We start from the raw sequence: 25,612 nt of genomic DNA on the forward strand, positions 1-25,612 counted from the left end.
TTTATATACACACACACTTTATTTATCTAACACACATACTTAGTATACACTTAAATTTTGCACACAATATATATGTACATACATAACTTCACTTTGTAAATATACCTGCCTACAATTGTCATTTGTATATTGTCATTCACTATCTACATATTTGTATTTTTCATTCTTTTATTATGTGTTTTATGTTCTGTCGCTGTCATTCTGTTGTACTGCGGAGCTTCTGTCATGAAAACAAATTCCTCGTATGTGTAAACATACCTGGCAATAAAGCTCATTCTGATTCTGATTCTGATTCTGAAATGTTTAGATTACACAACTTTACAAGTCTCTCTCACACAAACATATACAGTATAGAATATAGACAGATTACCTAAACAAAAATATATGAACTTAAAAAAATATACAAATATATATAGTGCAACAAACAAGATAACAGTCAGTGATAGTGATGAGAAGTTAGTTTTTAAAGGGTCATGAAACCCCAGACTAGTTTTTCTGAGATTGTATCAGAGGTTTTTGTGTTGCACATCATAGAAGACAATGTTAGCAATCATTCATTTTAATTGTTGGACAATTCTAGTTAATTTTGATCTTTTTTGCAATATTTTTGTCTTCCAGTTTTTAAATCTACACCGTGTTGACGTCACAGTTTGTGACGTGTCAAAGGACTATAATACTTCGATGACATGTCAGTGTCTCATAATTATTCAGGCCTGTAGCACCGAGCCCAGAATCACGCTGTGTTTCCACCGTCGGGTCAGAAACTCCTCAGCGCTTCATTAAAATACCCTTTACATGCCTCTCTGGAACAACGGCACACAACTCCATCATTTTACCAACAAAGAAGTAATCAGAAAACTAATAATAATAGATAAGCCACTGGAACCAGAGCGATCACAAAACAAACATGATAAAAGCAGACGTTTGTTTGCATGATTTGTTAAAGATTTACATGGAGCATAGACGAGTTAGGACCGATAAAACTCCTCCTACATTCATAACCTCCTCTAACCTAAACTCAGAGACCCAGTTGGTCAAAAAACCCTGGCTGTTGTCCCAGAGGAAGACCCAGAAGTGACAGTGGAAACCAGACTGACCCTGCCTTTAAGAAATTACATTTAAATACAGAAACATGCATGCACATACACACATTTTTTTTAGTTAGTCTTCAATCCTCAGTTTGTAGTCAGTAAACATGAACACATTCAGCAGTCACAGCAGAAGTTAGAGACTAAATTTAACTGAAGTCTATTCAAAAGTTGTATGAATCTATTCTAAGCTGTATTAAAGGCAAACGATGGTAAACACATTAATAAAATACTGTCTATTTCTAATGTGTTCACATTATTTTCTCCAACCCTGTGCACTTAAAGGGATAGTTCACCCAAAAATGAAAATTACTCCATGATTTACTCACCCTCAAGACATCCTAGATGTATATGAATTTCTCCTACAATTTCTATATGAACTTCTAAAATTAAGTATGAATATCTTCTTCAATTCTGGTGCCGATACAGGATTTTACACACTCTGCTGCTCTGTGTTTCACGGAAACCTGGCTGAATGACAACATACCGGACAGCACGCTCCATCTGCCGGACTTTCAGCTGTTCAGAGCGGACCGTGACGCAGAATCAACGGGGAAATCGCGTGGCGGCGGGACATGCTTTTACATCAATGAACGGTGGTGTACAGATGTATCTGTGTTAAAGAAGACGTGCTGCTCAAATCTCGAAACACTCTTCATTAACTGCAAGCCATTCTATTCGCAGCCGGAGTTTCACTCGTTCATTCTGGTGAATGTTTACATTCCTCCGCAAGCGCACGTGAGACCGAACAACAGATCACAGAGACAGAACAACAACACCCGGACTCCATTTTAATCATTCTTGGGGACTTTAATGAAGCCAATCTCTCCCGTGAACTGCCAAAATACAGACAGCATGTTACGTGTCCCACCAGAGACAGTAATATATTGGATCACTGTTAAAAGATGAAAAGACTATGCAGAAAAGCTGTGTGGATGTGGAGGAAGACGAAACTTGAAATTCACTATAGCATCTATAAAGACATCCTTCATGCTTTTAATGTGAAACTAGCCACAGCTAGACAGAACTTCTTCTCAAACCTTATAAACAGTAACTTAAATAACACTCGTACTCTTTTTGCCACTGTTGAAAGACTGACAAACCCCCCCAAGTCAGATTCCCACTGATATGCTATCAGACAGCAAATGCAAGGAGTTTGCTTCTTTCTTTTCTGAGAAGATCATAAATATCAGGAAGGCGATTAGCACATTCTCAAGTAATGCAGAGGTCAGACAGATTCGGCCAAAATATCAAAAAGATACTATGTCTATTTTTGAAAAAATTGATAGCAAAATTCTGGAAGACATAGTGCAGCAACTAAAATCATCCTAAAAACTGCAGTTGTAAAGCCCCTCCTGAAAAAGACCAATCTTGATAACATTTTTGAGCAATTTTAGACCAATATCTAATCTTCCGTTTATAGGCAAAATTATAGAAAAGGTAGTTTTTAATCAGCTGAACAAATACTTAAACTCAAATGGATACCTGGACAATTTTCAATCTGGTTTCCGAACGCATCACAGCACAGAGACAGCACTCATTAAGATAATAAATGATATTCGCTTAAATTGTGACTCTGGAAAAATATCGGTGCTGGTATTGCTAGATCTCAGTGCTGCGTTTGACACTGTCGATCATAACATACTACTAGAGAGACTGGAAAACTGGGTCGGGCTTTCTGGGATGGTACTCAAATGGTTCAGATCATACTTAGAAGGGAGAGGCTATTATGTGAGTCTAGGAGAGCATAAGTCTAAGTGGACTTCCATGACATGCGGAGTCCCACAAGGGTCAATTCTTGCACCGCTCTTGTTTAGCCTGTATATGCTTCCACTAAGTCAAATAATGAGAAAGAACCAAATTGCCTATCACAGCTATGCTGATGATACCCAGATTTACCTAGCCTTATCTCCAAATGACTACAGCCCCATTGACTCCCTCTGCCAATGCATTGATGAAATTAATAATTGGATGTGCCAGAACTTTCTTCAGTTAAACAAGGAATAAACTGAAGTCATTGCATTTGGAAACAAAGATGAAGTGTTCAAGGTGAATGCATACCTTGACTCTAGGGGTCAAACAACTAAAAATCAAGTCAGGAATCTTGGTGTGATTCTGGAGACAGACCTTAGTTTCAGTAGTCATGTCAAAGCAGTAACTAAATCAGCATATTATCATTTAAAAAACATCGCAAGAATTAGATGTTTTGTTTCCAGTCAAGACTTGGAGAAACTTGTTCATGCCTTTAAAAAAATCTGAGCATATCACACCAGTCCTCAGGTCCTTACACTGGCTTCCAGTTACATTTAGGATTGGTTTTAAAGTACTTTTACTCGTATATAAGTCACTAAATGACCTAGGACCGAAATATATTGCAGATATGTTCACTGAATATAAACCTAACAGAGCACTCAGATCATTATGATCAAGTCAGTTAGAAATACCAAGGGTTCACACAAAACAAGGGGAGTCTGCCTTTAGTTACTATGCTGCCCGGAGTTGGAATCAGCTTCCAGAAGAGATCAGATGTGCTAAAACACTAGTCACATTTAAATCTAGACTCAAAACGCATCTTTTTAGCTGTGCATTTGTTGAATGAGCACTGTGCAATGTCCGAACTGATTGCACTATATTTTCACCGTTTTATGTTTTATTATTGTTTTATTATTATGTAAAACCATTTTCTAACTGTTTTTAAATGTTTTAATCATAAAATTACTTGTTTTATTTTTGTTAATATTTTTCTTCATGATTATTTTACTTTCTTTTATGTAAAGCACTTTTAATTACCATTGTGTACGAAATGTGCTATATAAATAAACTTGCCTTGCCTTACACCAGCCTGTCTGAAATCCTGTGCTGACCAGCTGGCCCTCATCTTCACAAAGATCTTCAACAGATCGCTGGAGCTGTGCGAAGTCCCTTCATGCTTCAAATGCTCCACCATCATCCCCATCCCAAAGGATCCTGTTTGTGGACTTCAGCTCGGCCTTTAACACTATCACCCGAAACCTTCTCCTGCCCAAACTAACTCAGCTCTCCATGCCCATCTCTGTCTGTAAGTGGATAAACAGTTTCCTGACAGACAGGCATTAGCTAGTGTTTACTGAGCATCAATTCAGCATATTAGAATGATTTCTGAGGCTGGGAAAATACACATCCAGGAGCTGCTGAAACAGTTCTACTCCACCATCATTGAATCCATCCTCTGCACTTCAGTAACTGTCTGGTTCAGCTCAGCTTCTAAATCTGACCTCAGAAGACTACAGAGAGTAGTCTGGACTGCTGAGCGAATCATCGTTACAACCCTCCCTTCTATTCAAGAACTGTACTTATCCAGAGTGAGGGAAAGGGCTGCTAAAATCACTCTGGACCCCTCACATCCAGCACACTCCCTCTTTGAACTGTTGCCATCTGGTCGACGCTACAGAGCACTGAGCACCAGAACGACCAGACACAGGACCAGTTTCTTCCCTCAGGCAATCCATCTTATGAACAGCTGATAATAACTGTGGAACACACTAAACTATTTATATTAATATACACATACACTTATTTATCTAAAACACATACTTAGTGTACACTTACATTTTGCCCATAATATACATGTACATACATAACTGCATTTTGTATTATACCTGCCTACAATTGTCAATTTGTATATTGTCATTCCTTACCTACTTATTTGTATTTTTTGTATTTTTGTTATTCTTTTATTGCGTGTTTTATGTTCTGTCGCTGTCATTCTGTTGTACTACGGAGCTTCTGTCACAAAAACAAATTCCTCATATGTGTAAACAAACCTGGCAATAAAGCTCATTATGACTCTGATTCTTTCAGACAAATATAATCTTGGCTCTTCCAAGCTTTATAAAGGTCGGACTCAAATGAGAATTAAAATAGACGACTGTAACATTACTAGTCATGTAACATGTGAAATGATGTAAGATACTAACTTTAGTGTGTTGAGTGTACAGTGTTTATCCTGCAGTAGAGCAGAGATCTGATTCACTCCTGTGTCTCCTAGTTTACGTCCACTCAGATTCAGCTCTCTCAGGAGTAACGGGTATTTACCCACAATTCCAGCCACATACTGGCAGCCTTCATCTGCAGAAGTACCCAAAAACCTGAAGAAGAAAAGATGAAGCTGACACAAGGAAAGTTGACAAGCTAGTTATCTCTTTGCGATCTAAGTATTCATAGTGATATATTTAGTTGATCTTTTGATGCTGACTCTTCTTATTATTAGTAAGTGAAGTGACATTCAGCCAAGTATGGTGACCCATACTCAGAATTTGTGCTCTGCATTTAACCCATCCGAAATGCACACACACAGAGCAGTGAACACACACACACACACACACTGTGAGCACACACCCGGAGCAGTGGGCAGCCATTTATGCTGCGGCGCCCGGGGAACTTTATTTTATTAGTAATAAAACACAGCGTATCCTAACAGACCAAACTAACAGAGCTTAAATCACCTCCTCCAGTGGCTTCATGTAGAAATATAAATGAATGATGCATGGTTCTGCTCTAAGCGTCTATATCAGAAAAGCAAATAGAACTCAGTGATGTTTTCTGCTGTGGATGTGACTAGACAAATCCATGACAGTAAACTGATGTTTACTGAGTATCAATTCAGCATATTAGAATGATTTCTGAAGGATCATGTGACACTGAAGACCGGAGGCATGATGCTGAAAAATCAGCATTGATTACAGGAATACAATAGCCTATATGTTAAAATATTCAAATAGATAATTTAAATTGACAATATTTCACAATATTACAGTTTACTGTATTTTCAATAAATGTAGCCTTAGTAAGCATAAGAGACAAAAAAGGAAGAGGGGGGCTGGGGGGCCTCGAAAATTGTTTTCTCTACAAAAGAGGGGCCTGGAAGAAAAAGTTTTCGCACTTTTCCCACAAACACACAATATTTCATTTTATTTACAGTACAGACCAAAAGTTTGGAAACATTACTATTTTTTATGTTTTTGAAAGAAGTTTCTTCTGCTCATCAAGCCTGCATTTATTTGATCAAAAATACAGAAAAAAAACAGTAATATTGTGAAATATTACAACTTAAAATAATGGTTTTCTATTTGAATATACTTTAAAAAATAAAATAATTTATTCCTGTGATGCAAAGCTGGATTTTCAGCATCATTACTCCAGCCTTCAGTGTCACATGTAACATCCAGTCGATCACATGATCATTTAGAAATCATTCTAATATTCAGATTTATTATGAGTGTTGGAAACACTTCTGCTGTCTAATATATTTGAGGGTAAAAAGAACTGCATTTATTCAAAATAAAAAAAAAATCTAATAATATATATTCTAACAATATATTTTCTTTACTATCACTTTTTATCAATTTAACACATCTTTGCTGAATAAAATTATTGATTTTATTTTAAAAGAAAAAGCTAAAAAAATTACTGATCAGTAGTGTATATTGTTATTAAAAATATTTTTATTTTAAAAACATAGCTTCTTTTTTTTTACTTTTTATTAATCCAAGTATCCTAAAAAAGTATCACGTTCTGAAAAAATACTAAACAGCAGAACTGTTTCCAACTTTGATAATGAATCATCATATTAGAATAATTTCTAAAGGATCATGTGATAATGATCCTAAAAATTCAGCTTTGCATCACAGAAATAAATGATAATTTAAAGTATAATACATTTAAAAACAATTATTTTAAATTGTAATAATATTTTGTCACAATATTACTTTTTTTCTGTATTTTTGATCAAATAAATGTAGGCTTGAGGAGCAGAAGAAACTTCTTTCAAAAACAAAAAAAATTAATGTTTCCAAACTTTTGGTCTGTACTGTAATTCATACAGGCTTACCTTATGTTGCATATTTGCACTTTTTGCGAAAAACAATGGCACAATAAATTAAAATAAATTGTCCAATCCCTCACTTTTTCTAGTTATGTTAGTTTAAAATATTTTGCTTGTCATTTTTTTTTTCTCATAATCACAATATAATATCAATATCTCCTGGACACTGTAAAATATTGTGATATGAATTTTAGCTCAAATCACCCACCGCTACTGATGCTACAGTAATTCTGCTCATTATGAGAGGAACTCCAGGTTCAGACGTGTGTGTGTGTTGAATCATCACCGATCCTCTTCTGGCACAAATCACATTTTACAGATCACACAGCTAGACTTCTTACTAGAATCAGGATGTATGACCATATTAGCCCGGTCCTGTCAACACTGCACTGGCTCCCTATCAAACATCATGTAGATTTTAAAATATTGCCAATTACTTATAAAGCCCTGAATGGTTTAGCACCTCAGTATTTGAATGAGCTTCTTTTACATTACAATCCTCCACGTCTGCTGCGTTCTCAAAACTCAGGCAATTTGAAAATACCTAGAATATCAAAATCAACTGCGGGCGGCAGATCCTTTTCCTATTTGGCGCCTAAACTCTGGAATAATCTACCTAACATTGTTCGGGAGGCAGACACACTGTTGCAGTTTAAATCTACATTAAAGACCCATCTCTTTAACCTGGTTTACACATAATGCACTAATATGCTTCTAATATCCAAATCCCGGATCCAGTACTTATCCAGCCCAGATGGTGGATCAGCACCTAGAAAGGACCTCTACTGCCCTGAAAGACAGCGGAGACCAGGACAACTAGAGCCCCAGATACAGATCCCCTGTAAAGATATTATAATATAATATACTAGAATAGAATAATGTAAATAATTCACATGTGTATCATTTATTTGGCATTTCATCAGGTCTCACCTCAGTGTGTTGAGCTGACAGTTTGGATCCTGTAGTAAATCACTGAGCAGCTTCACTCCTGATTCTCCAGGATCATTTCCTGTGACATCCAGCTCTATCAGATGTGAAGGGTTTGATCTCAGAACTGAAGACAGAGCTTTATAACCTTCTTCACTGATACTGCAGTCTGAAAGTCTACAAAAAATAATGTGAATTGAAAATGCCTAACAGTGCACATTTATCTAGGATAAATGTTTAAACTAGCATTGTGGTATTGAACTGTTTTATATCTTTAGATTTTATTTTAGGCAAGTTGTGGTGATTTGAGAAGGCTAAATAGATCAAACATAGGCTATGATCATCTCACTGTCTGTTGCAGGATGCTTGGTCATTACTTATTACTTAAAACCCCTTTACGTGCAAACATCGCCGACGGCCCCAGTTTATTATTGTTTCACTTTCACAGCACATTAAACATCACTGTCTTACTTCATCTGGACAAACTGTGCATCAATTGAAAGTTTAAAGACTCTAGCTTCGATATTTGACCAATATTTTGATAAAACATTGTTGCAGTGACAGATGATGTACATAGTGATTTATGTCAGGAGTGCAAAATAATAAATCAGTATTATGCCACATTTTGAATAGAAATTCACCACTCACTCATATTCAGTCACGTCAACAGCGGTTTACTTGTGTTCACATAGACTCACTGAACAGCGTCAATAAGGATTTTTAGACCAAAGATGCATATCTGTGGAGATATATGGATATATTTACTGATGTTTACTTCATATTTCTTCAGACAGAATCGTCATTTCTATTCATTTTCCATGGATTTACGCGATCTGATGATAAACAGCCTCTCCCAGCGATCTGTGTGTGCGTGCAGTGGTCACAGCTCGTGCTGTGTGTGACTCAGACTCTGATTGGGCCTTCCCAATGTCAATCTTAGAGTGTCATATCTGGACACCGCCCCATCATGTCACATGCTTCCTGCACACTTCCTGGTAGTTATCTGGCCAAAACAACACTGAAACACCTCTGTACACACAAAATATCCGAATAATAAACCCGCGATTACGATAGTAAAGCTTGGTATGAGAATTTCTTGAGATCTGGGGCGTTTTTATAAAAAAAAATCGAAAATGTACATCGGAAATGCTAACTTGTGCAGCGATGAAAAAGGCTACAAATAACATTTTTACAACAGTAAACGACCAAATTCCACCCCTGATCGCTAAAGGAAGTTATTATAAACACTCGATCGGGGTTTAAAGTGAGTTTTGAGTAAAAGTGTACTAATAATTTCATAAATTGTCAGATGTAGCTTGATGCTAACGTTAGCACCAATGCTACTAATAGCAGGTGCATTTCTTCTTCATAATGCATTTTTGTTTCAATAATTCACGTAAGGTCGTGAGAAAATGTTTTGTTGTATTTTATAGTAAGACTTTTGATAAATAAGGGCTAAATGCAAAGAGAGACTGAAGTGAGATCGCTGCTTTGTTGCTTTGTAAAGCCTGAAAAACCACAATCAAGGCTAATAAAGGTGGAATAAAAACAAAAGAATAATGATAAAAGAATAATGCGGATAATGTGTCATACCTGGCGGAGGTGTGAAAGACTCGTTTGGTGAGAACAATAGAATAATGAATCGGGCAGCTTTCAACAGTGAAACATAAACAAATAGCACAGGAATGTTTACATGTGAGATCGTATAGAGATGACAAGTGCCATAAATCAATCTGATTAACCTTCTCTAAAAACACACATGACATGGCCTTAGAAAATATTTCATAAGATTCACAGTTTTACAGATTTGATTATGAAATTTTTTTATGAAGTTTTGGAAGACTTGTGGCCTTAGCTACACTGTGTTTTCAAACTCATTTCCTACATCAACATTTTTTTAAATACATTTAAAACATATGTTTTTTATATTTTTATTTTTGTTTTTATGTTTGAGCTTATATATCTCTATTATCATAACAGTCTGATTGATTCTGATTCCTGAACAGTAAACTTTAAAGTGTCAGCTTTGTGAACAAAGGTTGATTATGTATCTAGTCAGAAAGAATCATGAGCAGAAACCTTTTTATTTTGGGTATGTAATTTCGGTCTCCATGCCAAAAAAGGGGGGTTACTAGTAAGGGGTTAAAAAAAAATACATTTAACGAACAAAAAAGCTGCTCCAATTATTTTTCTAAATAACCTTATTAAAAAAAATATATCAACATTTATTATAATCACTTTTCTATTACACACAAAACTAAACATTTTCAATAGCTGAAACAGTTTTGGGAGAAGGGGGTAAAAGATGGCTCAGGTCGGACTTGGGCCGGTAATTCTCTAAAACTTTCAGCCAAGGACTGTGGACAACAGTTTTGTTCTCGGTTGTTTCCCGCTGTGAACATGCACTTTATAGATATATTTTCCCATTTTGTTTAATTTAAAACGTGTGACATTCGTTCTGCTCTCACTGATCATTTGGTCCTCAGAAAAAAAAATAAATAATAATAACTGGTAAAATCCTGCAGGCGACCCTGTGCGATATGCACTGGTCCTCTTAACCTGCACCCCAGCGCCCGTGTCATTAACCCCTCAGTGTTTGCAAATAGATTACCGTATTTTTCGGACTATAAGTCGCACTTTTTTTTTCCATTGTTTGGCTGGTCCTTATAGCCAGGTGCGACTTATCAAAATTATTTTGACATTTACCAAGAGAAAAGAATTAAGAGAAAACATTACCGTCTACAGCCGCGAGGGGGCGCTCTATGCTGTTCACTGCTCCTGTAGTCTACACTGAGCAGCATAGAGCGCCCTCTCGCGGCTGTAGACGGTAATATTTTCTCTTGGTTCTTGGGTCTAAATAAATGTGACTTATAGTCCAGTGAGACTTATACATGCATGTTTTTTTTTCTCCTCTTGATGTATTTTTGGACTGATGCGCCTTATACTCAGGTGTGACTTATAGTCCGAAAAATACGGTAAATTAAAAGGGACAAATTTAATCTTGACAAATTATGTATCATTATAAATAGCTAAGCCTCAGGCATCGACGACAGATCGCTGTTTTCAATGGAAAGCTTATAAAGACTGCATTTGCTACAATTTGTGTAAGCAGTACACATCAAAACATGAATAGGGGAAACTCAGTACATACCCGATTCATCGTAATAAGGAGTCATAAACACATCCACAGCTGTAAATCCCGGTTTAGTTAGGAAGGTAAGGATCCACTGAACAACATCTTATGGAGCACATTTGGTCCAATGAAGCAATAACGTTGTAATATGGATCATAATTCCTTTGTATACGTTTCAGTTCTTCAGCGACAGAACTGTTTGCGTCCGTTATGGAATAACTCCCGCTCAGATACTGTGTCTTGATAGTAAAAAAATGGCATGGTTTTGCAGCAAACAGTGTCACAGACAAAATGAGATGATCCAGCAAAAAATAAAAAGAAAAAAAGAGGAAGATTATATGAATTTTGTCGCTCCCTTGTGACGCGCTCTGACGCACCTGTCAGCTGATGGTTTTTCTTTGTTTTATTTTTCAACAGTTTTTATATATGTGAGTGTTTTATGTTGAATGTATCTGCATGATTACCATCTGTTTGAGTGCAAATCAGCCCAGATCAGCTCACTATTACTGTATGATCACGGCTATCAAAGTGAACGCATCTATATGAATAGAGTGTGATTGTCGTCTATGGCACATTTGTGTTATTACCATCTGTATAAGTGGCCCATCAGCACTTATTTGCATTGTAATTCATTGTAAATGCTGCATTTCTTGCAATCTCAGGATTTTATGTAATTGGCATATAAAATTAATTTTTTTATTTTTCTTATTATTCATTTTTTTTACTCAAATTATTCTTATTTTATTTTTCTATTGCCCAAATAAATCACTTATATGATGTCTAAGTTTCTGTCTAGTGTCTTACAATTGACAAAAAAACTATGCAGTGGTATGTTTAACCCCTTACTAGTAACCCCCCTTTTTTGGCATGGAGACCGAAATTACATACCCAAAATAAAAAGGTTTCTGCTCATGATTCTTTCTGACTAGATAGATAATCAACCTTTGTTCACAAAGCTGACACTTTAAAGTTTACTGTTCAGGAATCAGAATCACTCAGACTGTTATGATAATAGAGATATATAAGCTCAAACATAAAAACAAAAATAAAAATATTAAAAACATATGTTTTAAATGTATTTAAAAAAATGTTGATGTAGGAAATGAGTTTGAAAACACAGTGTAGCTAAGGCCACAAGTCTTCCAAGACTTCATAAAAAATTTCATAATCGAATCTGTAAAACTGTGAATTTTATGAAATATTTTCTAAGGCCATGTCATGTGTGTTTTTAGAGAAGGCTAATCAGATTGATTTATGGCCCTTGTCATCTCTGTAAGATCTCACATGTAAACTTTCCTGTGCTCTTTGTGTATGTTTCACTGTTGAAAACTGCCCGAATCATGATTGTATTGTTCTCACCAAACGGTTCTTTCACACCTCCGCCAAGTATGACACATTATCCGCATTATTCTTTTATCATTATTCTTTTGTTTTTATTCCACCTTTATTAGCCTTGATTGTGGTTTTTCAGGCTTTACAAAGCAACAAAGCAGCGATCTCACTTCAGTCTCTCTTTGCATTTAGCCCTTATTTATCAAAAGTCTTACTATAAAAATACAACAAAACATTTTCTTACGACCTTACGTGAATTATTGAGACAAAAATGCATTATGAAGAAGAAAAGCACCTGCTATTAGTAGCATTGGTGCTAACGTTAGCATCAAGCTACATCTGACAATTTATGAAATTATTAGTACACTTTTACTCAAAACTCACTTTAAACCCCGATCGAGTGTTTATAATAACTTCCTTTAGCGATCAGGGGTGGAATTTGGTCGTTTACTGTTGTAAAAATATGTTATTTGTAGCCTTTTTCATCGCTGCACAAGTTAGCATTTCCGATGTACATTTTCGATTTTTTTTTAATAAAAACGCCCCAGATCTCAAGAAATTCTCATACCAAGCTTTACTATCGTAATCGCGGGTTTATTATTCGGATATTTTGTGTGTACAGAGGTGTTTCAGTGTTGTTTTGGCCAGATAACTACCAGGAAGTGTGCAGGAAGCATGTGACACGATGTGGCGGTGTCCATATATGACACTGTAAGATTGACGTTTGAAAGACCCAATCAGAGTCTGAGTCACACACCGCACGAGCTGTGACTACTGCACGCACACACAGAGATCGCTGGGAGAGGCTGTTTATCATCTGATCGAGTAAATCCGTGGAAAATGAATAGAAATGACGATTCTGTCTGAAGAAATATGAAGTAAACATCAGGAAATATATCCATATATCTCCGCAGATATGCATCTTTGGTCTGTAAATCCTTATTGACGCTGTTCAGTGAGTCTATGTGAACACAAATAAACCGCTCTTGACGTGACTGAATATGAGTGAGTTGTGAATTTCTATTCAAAATGTGGCATAATACGGATTTATTATTTTGCACTCCTGACATAAATCACTAAATATCTGTCACTGCAACAATGTTTTATCAAAATATTGGTCAAATATCGAAGCTTGAGTCTTTAAACTTTCCATTGATGCACAGTTTGTCCAGATGAAGTAAGACAGTGATGTTTAATGTGCTGTGAAAGTGAAACAATAATAAACTGGGGCCGTCAGCGATGTTTGCACGCAAAGGGGTTAATGACTAAATAGTTTGTAGAAGACTTCAATACAGTTGGTAAATATTTTTTATATTTGGGGGTGGGGGGGTCTAGACATAGTCTAGGGGTCTAGACAAAATATTCGCAGGAGCCACATTTTTCATGATATCTTATTCAGATTTGAAATCGAAACTCATGAGACATGTGACCTTCAACCCATTACTTTTCTGGATTGCTCCAGGATTCATTTAATGGATTATTATATGAAATAAAAAAAAAAAATTAAGTGTGGTAAAAAAATCTGGTTGATAAAAATGCCCCGTTACCTCTTCCTTCTTTAAAGTGAAGTGACATTCATTCAGCCAAGTGACCCATACTCAGAATTTGTGCTCTGCATTTAACCCATCCGAAATGCACACACACAGGGCAGTGAACACACACACACTGTGAGCACACACCCGGAGCAGTGGGCAGCCATTTATGCTGCGGCGCCCGGGGAGCAGTTGGGGGTTTGATGCTTTGCTCAAGGGCACCTAAGTCACCTATTGAAGGTGGAGAGAGAGCCATTCATGCACTACCCCCACCCACAATTCCGTCCGGCCCGAGACTAGAACTCCCAACCTTTCGATTGGGAGTCCAACCCTCTAACCATTAGGCTACGACTTCCCCCAATTAATCACATGCCATATCCATTACCCAGCTTTGTTCCGGGACTGCACAATTAAAAAAAAAAATAAACACCTCAGAGGTTTTTTCACCCTAACCCTAACAGTGTTTGAACACACATAGAAAACAATAGATATGAATTTTAAAGACATGGTGCTTCTCCAGTGTGCTGTTGCTAAATGTTGGAGGGTACTGGTTGAAAAACAAGATTTAATGACACTAACTCATGATCTGCTCACATGTAAATACACTTCACTCCTGGGGGGGGGGGGGGGGGGGGGGTGAAATGCTATTTCATGCATACTGAGTTTTTTACACTGTTAAAGAGTTGGATTCCAATTGTACGTTTGAAGGAGTATTTCTGTTCCAAAAATACTCCTTCCAGTTTTCACAAGTTTCGGAAAGTTTTTTTCGAGTATGGCTCTGTGTGACATTAGATGGAGTGGAATTTCCTTATATGGGTCCTAAGGCACGTCTGCCGGAAGAGCACGCGCTCCCGTATAGCAGAGCACTGAGAGCACAACAGACTTCACTGATCAGAGCGAGAGCATCGCGAAATGTGACAAAAGAAGTGTATTTTTGGTTGCCAGGGCAAGACAACCCTGCACAGATTACCAAAAGAGAAACGGCATTAAGGGACCAGTGGATGGAGTTTATTTTTACAGAGCATCAACGGAGTTGTGCAAGTGTTTGTGTTTGTTCCCCTGCATTTCGAAGATGCTTGTTTTAAAAACAAGGCCCAGTTTGACGCCGGATTTGCACATCGTTTATTTCTTAAGGATAAAGTAGTCCCAACGAAAAAGGGTCACGATCGTGTGTTGGAACCGCATGCGGTGAGTAAAACTGCTTTCCTCACGGTAAAGTCACAGCTTCCAAACGCTCTCAACGCAAAAGCCTTCTGGCGCTCGTGATTCTTTAGCTCTGCCCACACGTCAAGCCTCCAGCCGGTCGTGTTTTTCTGGGAAAAATCGGTACAGACTATCTTTTCTCTTATGAATATAATAAAACTAAAGACTTTTTGGAGTTATGAAGGATGCAGTACTACTCTATAGGTACTCAAGATTAACAGGATATTGAGTGAAATTGAGCATTTCACCCCCCCCCCCCATTTAAGCATGTGGCACTGCAGACAGTATATTTAAATTATTGCAGACTTTTGTGATTTAAATGCACTAAGTCATATCAAAATTTGGAGTTTATTTTGATTAATTGTGCAGTTCTGATGAGAAGTGTCAAATATTTTCAAATCTATTAAACTGTGGTTGGTCAATAGAGTCTGGGTAATTAATGGGATACGCTTTTAAAATACTTACTTCAGCTTTTCCAGTCTACACTGTACATTTTCAAACAGAGTCAAGATGATCTTCAGTCCTGGGTTTCCTAGTTTATTCTCACTCAGATCCAGCTCTGTCAGATTTGAAGGGTTTGAATTTAGAGCTGCAGCCAGAACATGACAACCTTCTTCTGTGATACAGTTGTTCTTCAGACTGCATAAAGAGAAAACACTTCAGTCTTCATTTGAATATTTACCAGTATGTTTTAACTGACAGATGACAAATACTGGTGATAAAAAACCCAGCAGCAAGAATTTAAAAGTGTCCTTGTAACAATGGAAAAAAAACTCACTTCAGTGTGTTGAGTGTACAGTGTTTATCCTGCAGTAGAGCAGAGATCTGATGCACTCCAGTGTCTCTTAATTTAAGTCCACTCAGATTCAGCTCTCTCAGGAGTAATGGGTTTTTACCCACAATTCCAGTCACATACTGACAGCCTTCATCTGCAGCAGGACCCAAAAACCTATATATGATATATTTAGTTGATCTTTTGATGCGGGCTCTTCCTATTATTATGTAGCAGAATTCACCAAACACTGTGTTACATGTGCATGAAGTTTTATTTCGTTTAAGTAATGGCTTGTACTAATTATGGCTGCCAATAATGAGCAGAGTTGTATAAATACGGTTGTGACGCTGGAAGCAAGCATAGGTCTTTTGCTGGCAAACAAAAGGGAAAACTGGACCAAGGGCTAAATCTGCAGTTTTTGGTGTAATCTTTCCTCTCTCTTTGGTTCAAAGTAAATCTTCATTAATAACCCCCTTTTTTAAACAAGCCTTTTTCTACATCCGCCCCTATGTTATGTTTAGGCACGTAACACACTGGATTGCTGATCCACTAACAGAGAACATGATCTGGGTACAGACCAACTCTGGATAGTTTTATTTAACTGATGTCTGTGTTGATGCAACAGTAATTCTGCTCATTATCAGACTCTCCAAGATCACACATATGTTTACTAGCATTAGCTACTGTTTCCATCTAAAATGTTGTATGCTAAATTAAAAATAATTTAACCACCATTTAAATCATTACCTGCTTCAAAATGAATGCTGTTAACGAAATCATTGTTGAAACACTTGCAATTAGCAGCTACTGTACAAATAAACACTCTATAACAGAATTATATAAACAATGAATAAATGTTCAAGGCGAATAAAGGTATATGTGTATACAAAGCATAAATCTTTCTTCAGATTTCAGAATGAGCACTTTGTCATTTGTTATACGTTGAGGTTGTGTCCGTCTGATGTTTATAACGTTCATAATGTTGGCTACTGTAATGAACATAGCTTTTTAATAAGTAGGGGAAATTCCCTTGACTGTTTGTATTGTATTCAGATTTAAAAACGCTGACTTGTTATGTGATGTTTTCTCATTAAAATCATACAATTTCCTATTAATTCAATAGAACATTTACACACACATGGCAGCGCGGTGGCTTCAATTTCATGATCAATCCAGTTCTCTATTCTAGATCAGTGATCTACAGTGTTGTGAATCTGAGCTTGATGGAAATTAATGTACAATGTATTCAGTAACAATCAGGATAATAAATCACACGGAATACGTTTTTCATGAGAAATGTCCACAATAACACAATCATAAATGTTAACTATCAAGGCACCAAACTACTGAACACCAGCACATCTAGTGACCCAAAATGTCTGATTAAGCCATAAATGTCAGCACAGTTTAGATGTGTTAAAAGTTATCATCAAAACAACAGCAGCTGCAGCATCTGATCTTTCATGTTTGATCATTTTGAACGTTTTTGTTGCAACAAATTGTATACCTTGCTAAATTAGTCAAATGACATAATTCACATGCGTATCATAAATTTTTCATCATTTCATCAGGTCTCACCTCAGTGTCTTGAGTTGAGAGTTTTGATCCTGTAGTAAATCACTGATCTGCTTCACTCCTGATTCTCCAGGATCATTTCCTGTGAGATCCAGCTCTATCAGGTGTGAAGGGTTTGATCTCAGAGCTGAAGACAGAGCTACATAACCTTCTTCAGTGATACTGCAGTTTGAAAGTCTATTAAATGTAAAATGTTAATCTTCCTTATAACACAGATTGTCACACAAGTACATGTTATAGAATGAAGACAATAAAAAGATGCACTACAGGAATTTTGACCTGAACTTTTCACAGTAAAGCTGGATAAAGATATATATTATGAACGTAAACTACAACAAATGCAATTTAATTTTTTTGCAGTTTTATTTCTACAAGTATAACCAACAGTTGCAATCAAAATTACTCAACCCCTCAGTGATTGCAGCAAAAATGGCAAAGTCAACAGAGATCTCGCAAAAGCCATAGAGAATAAATGTATTCATTTAGAAAGTCTAAGGCTATATGAAGATTTCCAAGACATTAAAAGTTCCTAGAGACACAGATGATCAATGGACTTTCCTGTAGGACAGTAGTCTCAAAGTACACATCCAAATCTACTTCTGCTTGGTTCAGGGATTAGTCATAGAATGTACTTGAGTGGCCTGTTCATTCTCCAATTAGAATTTCGTCATTATCAATGTTCTGTTCTCAGAATCTCTCAAAAGTGTATTAACAAACTTTCTCTAATACTTTACTGATGCCTTTGTTGAATTGGTTTCATAAAATTTTATTCTCTGCAGCAAAATATCTTGAAGGTCAAGGGGGTTGAATAATTTTGATTGCAACTGTATTATAACCTTCTTCAGTGATACTGCAGTCTTAAAGTCTTCAGAAAGACTAAATAAATAAATCACATTAAAACATTTAAAACACTATTAAGATTAATTAGATTAACATTTCCCATCACTTCCAAAAATCAATCTGTTTGTCAATATTTGATAAATGTATCTACACCAACACACCAATTTCACATTACTGACCCATTCTTTGTGACACAGCACCAGTTTACAGACCAGCTGGAGCTTTACATTGATTCATGTTTAGATTAACCAAATTCAGACCTGAGTATCTGTAGTGTCTGTGAATTTCTCAGCAGACTGGAGATTTCTGTCACTCCAGAGTCTCCTAATTGATTCCTGCTCAGATCCAGCTCTCTGAGGTTTGAATTAAATCCTGATGCCAGAGCAGCACAACCTTCATCTGTAATACTGATGCAGTTTAACCTGTAGAAGAGAGATCACAACTAATTAAGATATACATACAATTACACAAACAGCAACTTTAGCTACTACTTTTATCCACCAATATGAGATTTACATGATAATCACACTGTGAATTTATTATTTAATTTGATAATTATTAATTTTTTTTTTTTGTATTTTAAAGTACAATATGTAAGCCTAAACTATACTTACAACACTACATAGAAGCTTGAAGAAGGATTTTAATTTTGTAGGATTGAATGATAGATTCATTTTTCTAATTATTATATCTTAATTTCTTTACTTTCAAATGTTAGGCCCTCAGGCATTCATTTTGGTGGAAAACTGAACAATGACCTTTAAATTTCTGTTTAAAGAGTTTAGCTCATAACAGGTTTATAAACATGTTGTATAAATCTGGTGAAATCCTTTAACATTGTCTGCCAAGCAATGTTGGAAATTGCATGAACACAAAACTAGGTGAACCTTTTAAATTCATGTTATAATCTCAAAATAACTCGCTCAACTGCCTTTTTTAAATTATTTAACAGCCATTTAGAACTTCTGCTCTTCTAACTTAAAATCTAGCCTTTTGTGATTTGATAACTGCATTACCCCATATTACAATTTAGAATTTATTTTCATTAATTGTACAGTCCTGGGCCCGGTTTCCTGATAACAATTGATCTTAGAGCTTAAGAGGGTTTTGTACAAGTAATTTTACGATCGTTCGTTACTGTTTCACGTGTGTTTCCCAACAATGCATTTAACACAGTTGCACGTAGCTGTGCTTTAAGTGATTCTTAGAAGTCGCTGTCCATTTGTCAGGTGCTGTAATGTCACGTTACAGAATGGCTCTTAATTGTAGTAGACGATTGTTTATTGACGTTAACCTAATGCTGCGTTCTAGACAGAAAACTTGTATATAATAACTATAACAATTAGGGCTGCATGATATTGGGAAAAAATTACATTGCGATTTTATTTTTCTGCGATATATATTGCGATATGAAATCTAATCTATTTTTTTCTTACAAACCAAAATGGGGTGAGCACACTTATATTCTCATTTTAAATGATTTAAACATCGACACCATCGTGTCAATTCATTAATATGCGTGAGGGAGTGAGAGCAAGACAGCGCTCGTGTGGTTTGAAGACGGTGAGCGTGCGGCCTGGGCTCTCTCTCTCTCCCTCTTGCGCTCTCATGCGCTCTCTCTCTCGCTCTCTCACATGTTCTCTCTCTCTCTGCCCTGTTCAACTGACAGGACTTTAAAAAAAAACACATGCAAATGATAAACTTTCACTTTATGATGGTTAAGCTATGCAATTAATCTGTGAATCACATTAGTCAAGGGCCGGGGAGCAGCTGGCCCGTACAGTTAGTGAATAACGGATCAACTACAACAGCCTACATCGCACATCCTGCGATGTGACTATTGTGGATTTGTACATCGCGATATCGATGCTTAAACACATCGTGCAGCCCTAGACACAATACAATATTGTATTATATTATAGTCTATAATATTATACTTTACATAATATAAAACATACTTTATATATAATTTTAGGTAAAAAAAAAATGTTAGCCTGAATGCACTCTAAGTTGCTTTTGATAAGTGTATCCTAAATGCATACATTTAAATGTATTTATTTATATACAGTAGAGAGAGAGAGAGAGAGATGACCAAATTCTTCTTTAATCTGCAAAAAATTTACCTGCGGGTATGAAATAAAGATACCTTGACCTTGACCTTCAGAGAGAGACGTTATTTCCAGGTCCAATACACAGCTGGTTTTCGTGCACTTCAAATCATTGAAATTTTTTCCCCCAGTCTTTGAAGCATTTCCTATATTACATTTTATTATTTTATTCTTTTTTCAGTCATTAACTTTAAATGTGTATTTCTATTTTTTCTGTCCTTTTTAATTATTTCATTTATAAATAAAAAAAAAAAAAAAACATAATGAGCACAATCAAATCCTTATATTAATCACATTGCACTTGAATTAAGTTAAAAGGTGTAATCTGTCCTGTAGGTGACCGTGTAAATCTGTATTCTTACGATGCACTTAGGGCTTAACGATTACTCCAGAGCACTCATAGACCTACGATGATTAAGTGCTACTTAAGTAAAGATGCTTTTGGGAAACAGACCGTAATATTAAGATCAGTCGCTTGATCATTTTTACGAACTTCTTAGGGTTACGAAGCTTTGGGAAACCGGGCCCTGATAAAAAGAGTAAAATATTTTCAAATCTATGAAACTGTGGTGGGTCACTGCAATTGGAGTAAATAATGGGATACACTTTTAAAAACTTACTTCAGCTTTTCCAGTCTACACTGTACATTTTCAAACAGAGTCAAGATGATCTTCATTCCTGGATTTCCTAGTTTATTTTCACTCAGATCCAGCTCTGTCAGATTTGAAGGGTTTGAATTTAGAGCTGCAGCCAGAACATGACAACCTCCTTCTGTGATACAGTTGTTCTTCAGACTGCATAAAGAGAAAACACTTCAGTTTTAATCTGAATATTTACCAGGATGTTTTAGCTGACATTTGACAAATACTGGTGATGATGATGATGATGATGATGGCAACTGCATTACAAAAGTCACATACATTTTTTTCAGTGACCATCTCTTATACAAGACGCATAAAAAAACAGCAGCAAGAATTTAAAAATGTCCTTAAAACAATTAAAAAGGAACTTCAGTGTGTTGGGTGTACAGTGATTATCCTTCAGTAGAGCATTGATCTGATTCACTCGTGCAGAACATTGAGATCCAGTGATCTCGGTCTACTCATCGTGCCTAGATCCAGACTTAAACAACAAAGTTCAATAAAATTTTGTTTTAAGAGGGTTTAAGAGAGTTTTTAAGTTGTTTAAGCTAAATTTACTTCATTTAGACCTATTTTTCACCAATTATGCAAATGTCTAGCTTGAACTATGAATTTATGAACTGAGTATTTGCAATTAAAGGACAGCGGAAACAGTCAGCATTAGTGTTGTCAAAAGATCCGGTACTTCGGTACCAAGTCGGTACTAAAAAAATGAAAATGTGGCCGTACCAGGTTTAAGTACCGGTTGTACCGAGGTCCAGTTCAAACCCGGTTCTTGACGCATACAGCGATATGATTACCGCGAAGCAGAAGATGCGGACAGAATCTCAAAATCCAGTAATGAAAATTAAACTTACATTTTAATATGGACAGTCACAGAATTTGTCAAAGTTAGTATAAATTAATCAAATCTCCATTTGGACCAGTATCTGTAAATGTTAAGCAGCAAAAGTTGGTTGAAATCTGAATCCTGCATGTTCTGTGTGTCTCTGTGTGAATTAATGAATGGCAGAGACGTGCGAGTTTGTTTACTACATAGCAACCCTCTACATTGCGTGTACACCACTCGCATGCGCGACTAAATATTCCTTCTGGCGACTAAATGATTTCTTATATTAGCCAATGGCTAATAAATTCTCGGATTTTACTTGCCATTGTGTGAGTTGGAGGCTAAGTATAATTTTAGCTCAGATATAGGCCTATGTTCACTCACCGAACACTCTCTGACTGAGCGCTTTAAAGTTTCACTCTCAGTCAGGCGATCTGTGTGATTCAGTTCATCTCAATGGATGCACAGCGCACCTGTGTTTAATGTAGGCTACCTCTAGTGTGAAGGCGCACAGATCGCTGTCGATTTCTCTCTCACACACGCAGAGATAGAGAGAGAGAATTGACGCACTACATTTAAACTATTCTTGGTTGTATCTTCCTGTCAAAATAGTGGCATATCTATGGAAGTCTTCAGCTTTTAAGAATAGCTGGGTCTTCCGATAACGTTAGTGTGTGGAGTTAATGTGCAAATGGCAATCTCATTGGCTGGCGCTCACCTATTATCGTTCGTTTTGATATCAGCAAAAAAACTTTGCATAGACTGAAGCGCATGACATTTGCAGTAATTTCAGCATCTGCCATCTCAATGAGGACATAAATACATAAACATCACCAGAACTGTTCTGAGTCACTTCACAAGCATTTTACCATTTCATTTGAGTAAAACCGGTGTCATTTTAAAGGTATTCACGGCAACACATCAAAATAAGTTCATTTTTACATAAAGGCATTGTGCTAGAAATATTACTATTATTTAGTAGAATGTATGTGATACTGCTACTACCATTTAAAAAGTTAATAAAAAATTTTAAAATAAATAAATCACAATATTTCTTCCATGTTTTAATTTCAATAGCAAATTTACCAAAAAATAGAATGTTCAAATTTCATTTGTAAAATTTGGGTGAAACTTGTTAACTGTTTTTCATAATTGTAAAAAAACTTCAATCACAATTTTAAATAAGTATAAATAATGGCATTGTTTTTAGTGATAAAAAGTGTGTTTTTTTATTAGCATATTTTGTTTTGCTTTGGTACCGAAATTGGTACCGAGAACCGTGGATGTTCACTGGAATCGGTACAGAATACTGAAATGAGGCAGTTCTGTCCTCAATTCTGTGGCAAATGATCTAGGTCCATGTTAACAGATGGATCTTCTAACCAAACACTACAGATTATCACCAAATTTACCTCAGTATCTCTAATTTGCAATTAATATTTTTCAATCCAGTGCAGAGCATCTCAACTCCATCATCCTGAAGATTATTATTGTTCATGTTCAGCTCTTTCAGATTGGTATCTGATCCAAGAACAGAAGCCAGAGCTGGACAGCTTTTGTCAGTTAAGCCACAATCATTTAACCTGCAAGAAATATAAAATCACAGAGTTGGATACATGTAACACATTGGTTAAATACGTATACATTAAACATTAAATAAATGTATGCATTTAGGATACACTTATCAAAAGCGACTTAGAGTGCATTCAGGCTAACATTTTTTTTACCTAACATTATATTAACAGTATGTTATTTATTATTATGTAAAGTATAATATTATAGACTATAATATAATACAATATTATATTGTCTTATAGTTATTATATCCAAGTTGTCTCTCTGAAAATTTACATAAAACTCATGTAAATCTGAAAAACAGCATTGCACTTTAATTCCAAAGGACTTCAATCTTTAAAGAAAAATAAGTTAAAGAATATGTTTTTTTATTTAACCCTACGAGATATATACTTATAACCAGTGTTTGGAATAATGGCGTTTAAAAGAACGGCGTTAGGTAACGACGTTATTTTTTCTTCAATAACGGTGTAATCTAATTACTTTTCCCATCGTTACAACGCCATTAACATTACTGAACGTTAAATGTGGTGCGTTACTATGCATTGATTTAATAAACTATGCAATCCGAACGCATCCCTGGCTCACACAATGAGTGAGCAGGTGGGTAAATAACGAGATAAGCGAGCTAAGGCAGAGTCATGGGTTTCATGGTAGCCAATCAGAGCCAGTGTTTTTAGACACATGCTGGCACACGCGGTAGCGCCAGCGGCGCCAAACACACACACACACACACCCAACAGCTACACAGAGATTCGCAGCAGCAGCAGAAATGACTAGTCAGGAGCAATCCGATGAAAAGTAGCTATTTTCAAGGTGGAGATATAAGCACTACTTCAAATTCATTGTGGTCAAAGGCAAGAACGTGCTTGTAATGTTTACATGTAATGTGTCGCACACATCTACAAAGCTAGTGGCCAAAAACACGTTTCTTACAAAGATAATACTTGAAGTGCAGGATAAAAATCTTGCTGTCTGTTGACGTGCAATAAATATCGAAAGTTATGTATGAACACCTGTCTGTTCTACTAATTTCAACTGACTTGTGAAAACTGCAAAAAAAAAAAAAATTCTCTGACATAGCAACTTTATTTTTATTTATTTTTTTTTTACAGTAACGCAAATAGTTACTTTCCCTGGTAACGAGTTACTTTTATTATAGAGTAATTTAGTTACTAACTCAGTTACTTTTTGGAACAAGTAGTGAGCAACTATAACTAATTACTTTTTTAAAGTAACGTTCCCAACAGTGCTTATAACTAGGGTTGGGGGAGGTCAATACAGTATAGTATCGCAATATTTTTCACGGCAATACTGTATTGATACACTGATGCCAAGTAGCAATCTTTTAGTATACTATTAGGTAGAATAATAAAATCAATTTCTAGACAATCCACTAGACGGTGGTGTTGAGGTCAGCTGGGTCGCCTTTAGCATGCAGCAAGTTATTAAAATAAAGATGACGGCATCACAGAAAGTTATGAGGAAAGCCCCTTCATCATTTAAATGCGGATGTATGGACTTATATAGGATTTGTAAAAAAGGAGGGGAAGTAGGTGTGCACCGAATTTTCAGCAGCCGCAAATTATCAAAAGAGAAAACCAACCAAAAATGTGAGCAAAAAAGCTACATATAATAATAGTGCGATTATTAAATAATGAAAGTGTGTGTGTGTGTGTCTGTGTGTGTGTGTTCACTGCTGTGTTTGTGCACTTTGGATGGGTTACACGCAGAACACAAATTCTGAGTATGGGTCACCATACTTGGCTGTATGTCATGTCACTCACTCACTCACTCAATCAGTGAATCAGGGTTGTCCAAGCCTGCTATGTATCAGTGTAGATTAATGTAATTTTAAGATGAGAACAAAACATGACAAAATATATTAAATAACTTACAGAGCTCTTTTGCAGATTTTGATGACTGCTGATAATCTAATGAGACACTCGTCTGATTTCTTAAATTTCTGAAGCTCAAACTCCTCCAGCTCCTCCTCTGATGTCAGCAACACAAAGACCAAAGCAGACCACTGGGCAGGTGAAAGATCAGCAGACGAGAGACTTCCTTTGCTAAGGTGGGTCTGAATGTTTTTCACCAGAGTTTGGTCGTTCAGTTCATTCAGACAGTAGAACAGATTGATGGACCTCTCTGGAGACAGATTAGACTCTAATTTCTGCTTGATGTACTGAAC

At 36.2% G+C, this 25,612-nt stretch overlaps 1 protein-coding gene across 1 annotated transcript in view; it reads right to left on the bottom strand.

The window, feature by feature from the left end:
- The window catches only part of LOC127987967 (ribonuclease inhibitor-like), a 51,967-nt gene extending 26,411 nt beyond the window's left edge, over window positions 1-25,556 (bottom strand). The window contains exons 1-9 of the mRNA XM_052590430.1: window positions 25,320-25,556; window positions 23,259-23,429; window positions 20,997-21,170; window positions 18,529-18,690; window positions 17,432-17,605; window positions 15,857-16,027; window positions 15,544-15,717; window positions 7,882-8,055; window positions 5,045-5,215 (exon numbers count right to left, since the gene is read on the bottom strand). Coding sequence (XP_052446390.1) covers window positions 5,045-5,215; window positions 7,882-8,055; window positions 15,544-15,717; window positions 15,857-16,027; window positions 17,432-17,605; window positions 18,529-18,690; window positions 20,997-21,170; window positions 23,259-23,344 — 1,286 coding nt within the window. The 5' untranslated portion in view covers window positions 23,345-23,429; window positions 25,320-25,556. The remainder of the gene's footprint in view (window positions 1-5,044; window positions 5,216-7,881; window positions 8,056-15,543; window positions 15,718-15,856; window positions 16,028-17,431; window positions 17,606-18,528; window positions 18,691-20,996; window positions 21,171-23,258; window positions 23,430-25,319) is intronic.
- Window positions 25,557-25,612: the final 56 nt, after the last annotated feature.

Source organism: Carassius gibelio, chromosome B22, assembly GCF_023724105.1.
Source record: "Carassius gibelio isolate Cgi1373 ecotype wild population from Czech Republic chromosome B22, carGib1.2-hapl.c, whole genome shotgun sequence".
Taxonomy (NCBI): Eukaryota; Metazoa; Chordata; class Actinopteri; order Cypriniformes; family Cyprinidae; genus Carassius; species Carassius gibelio.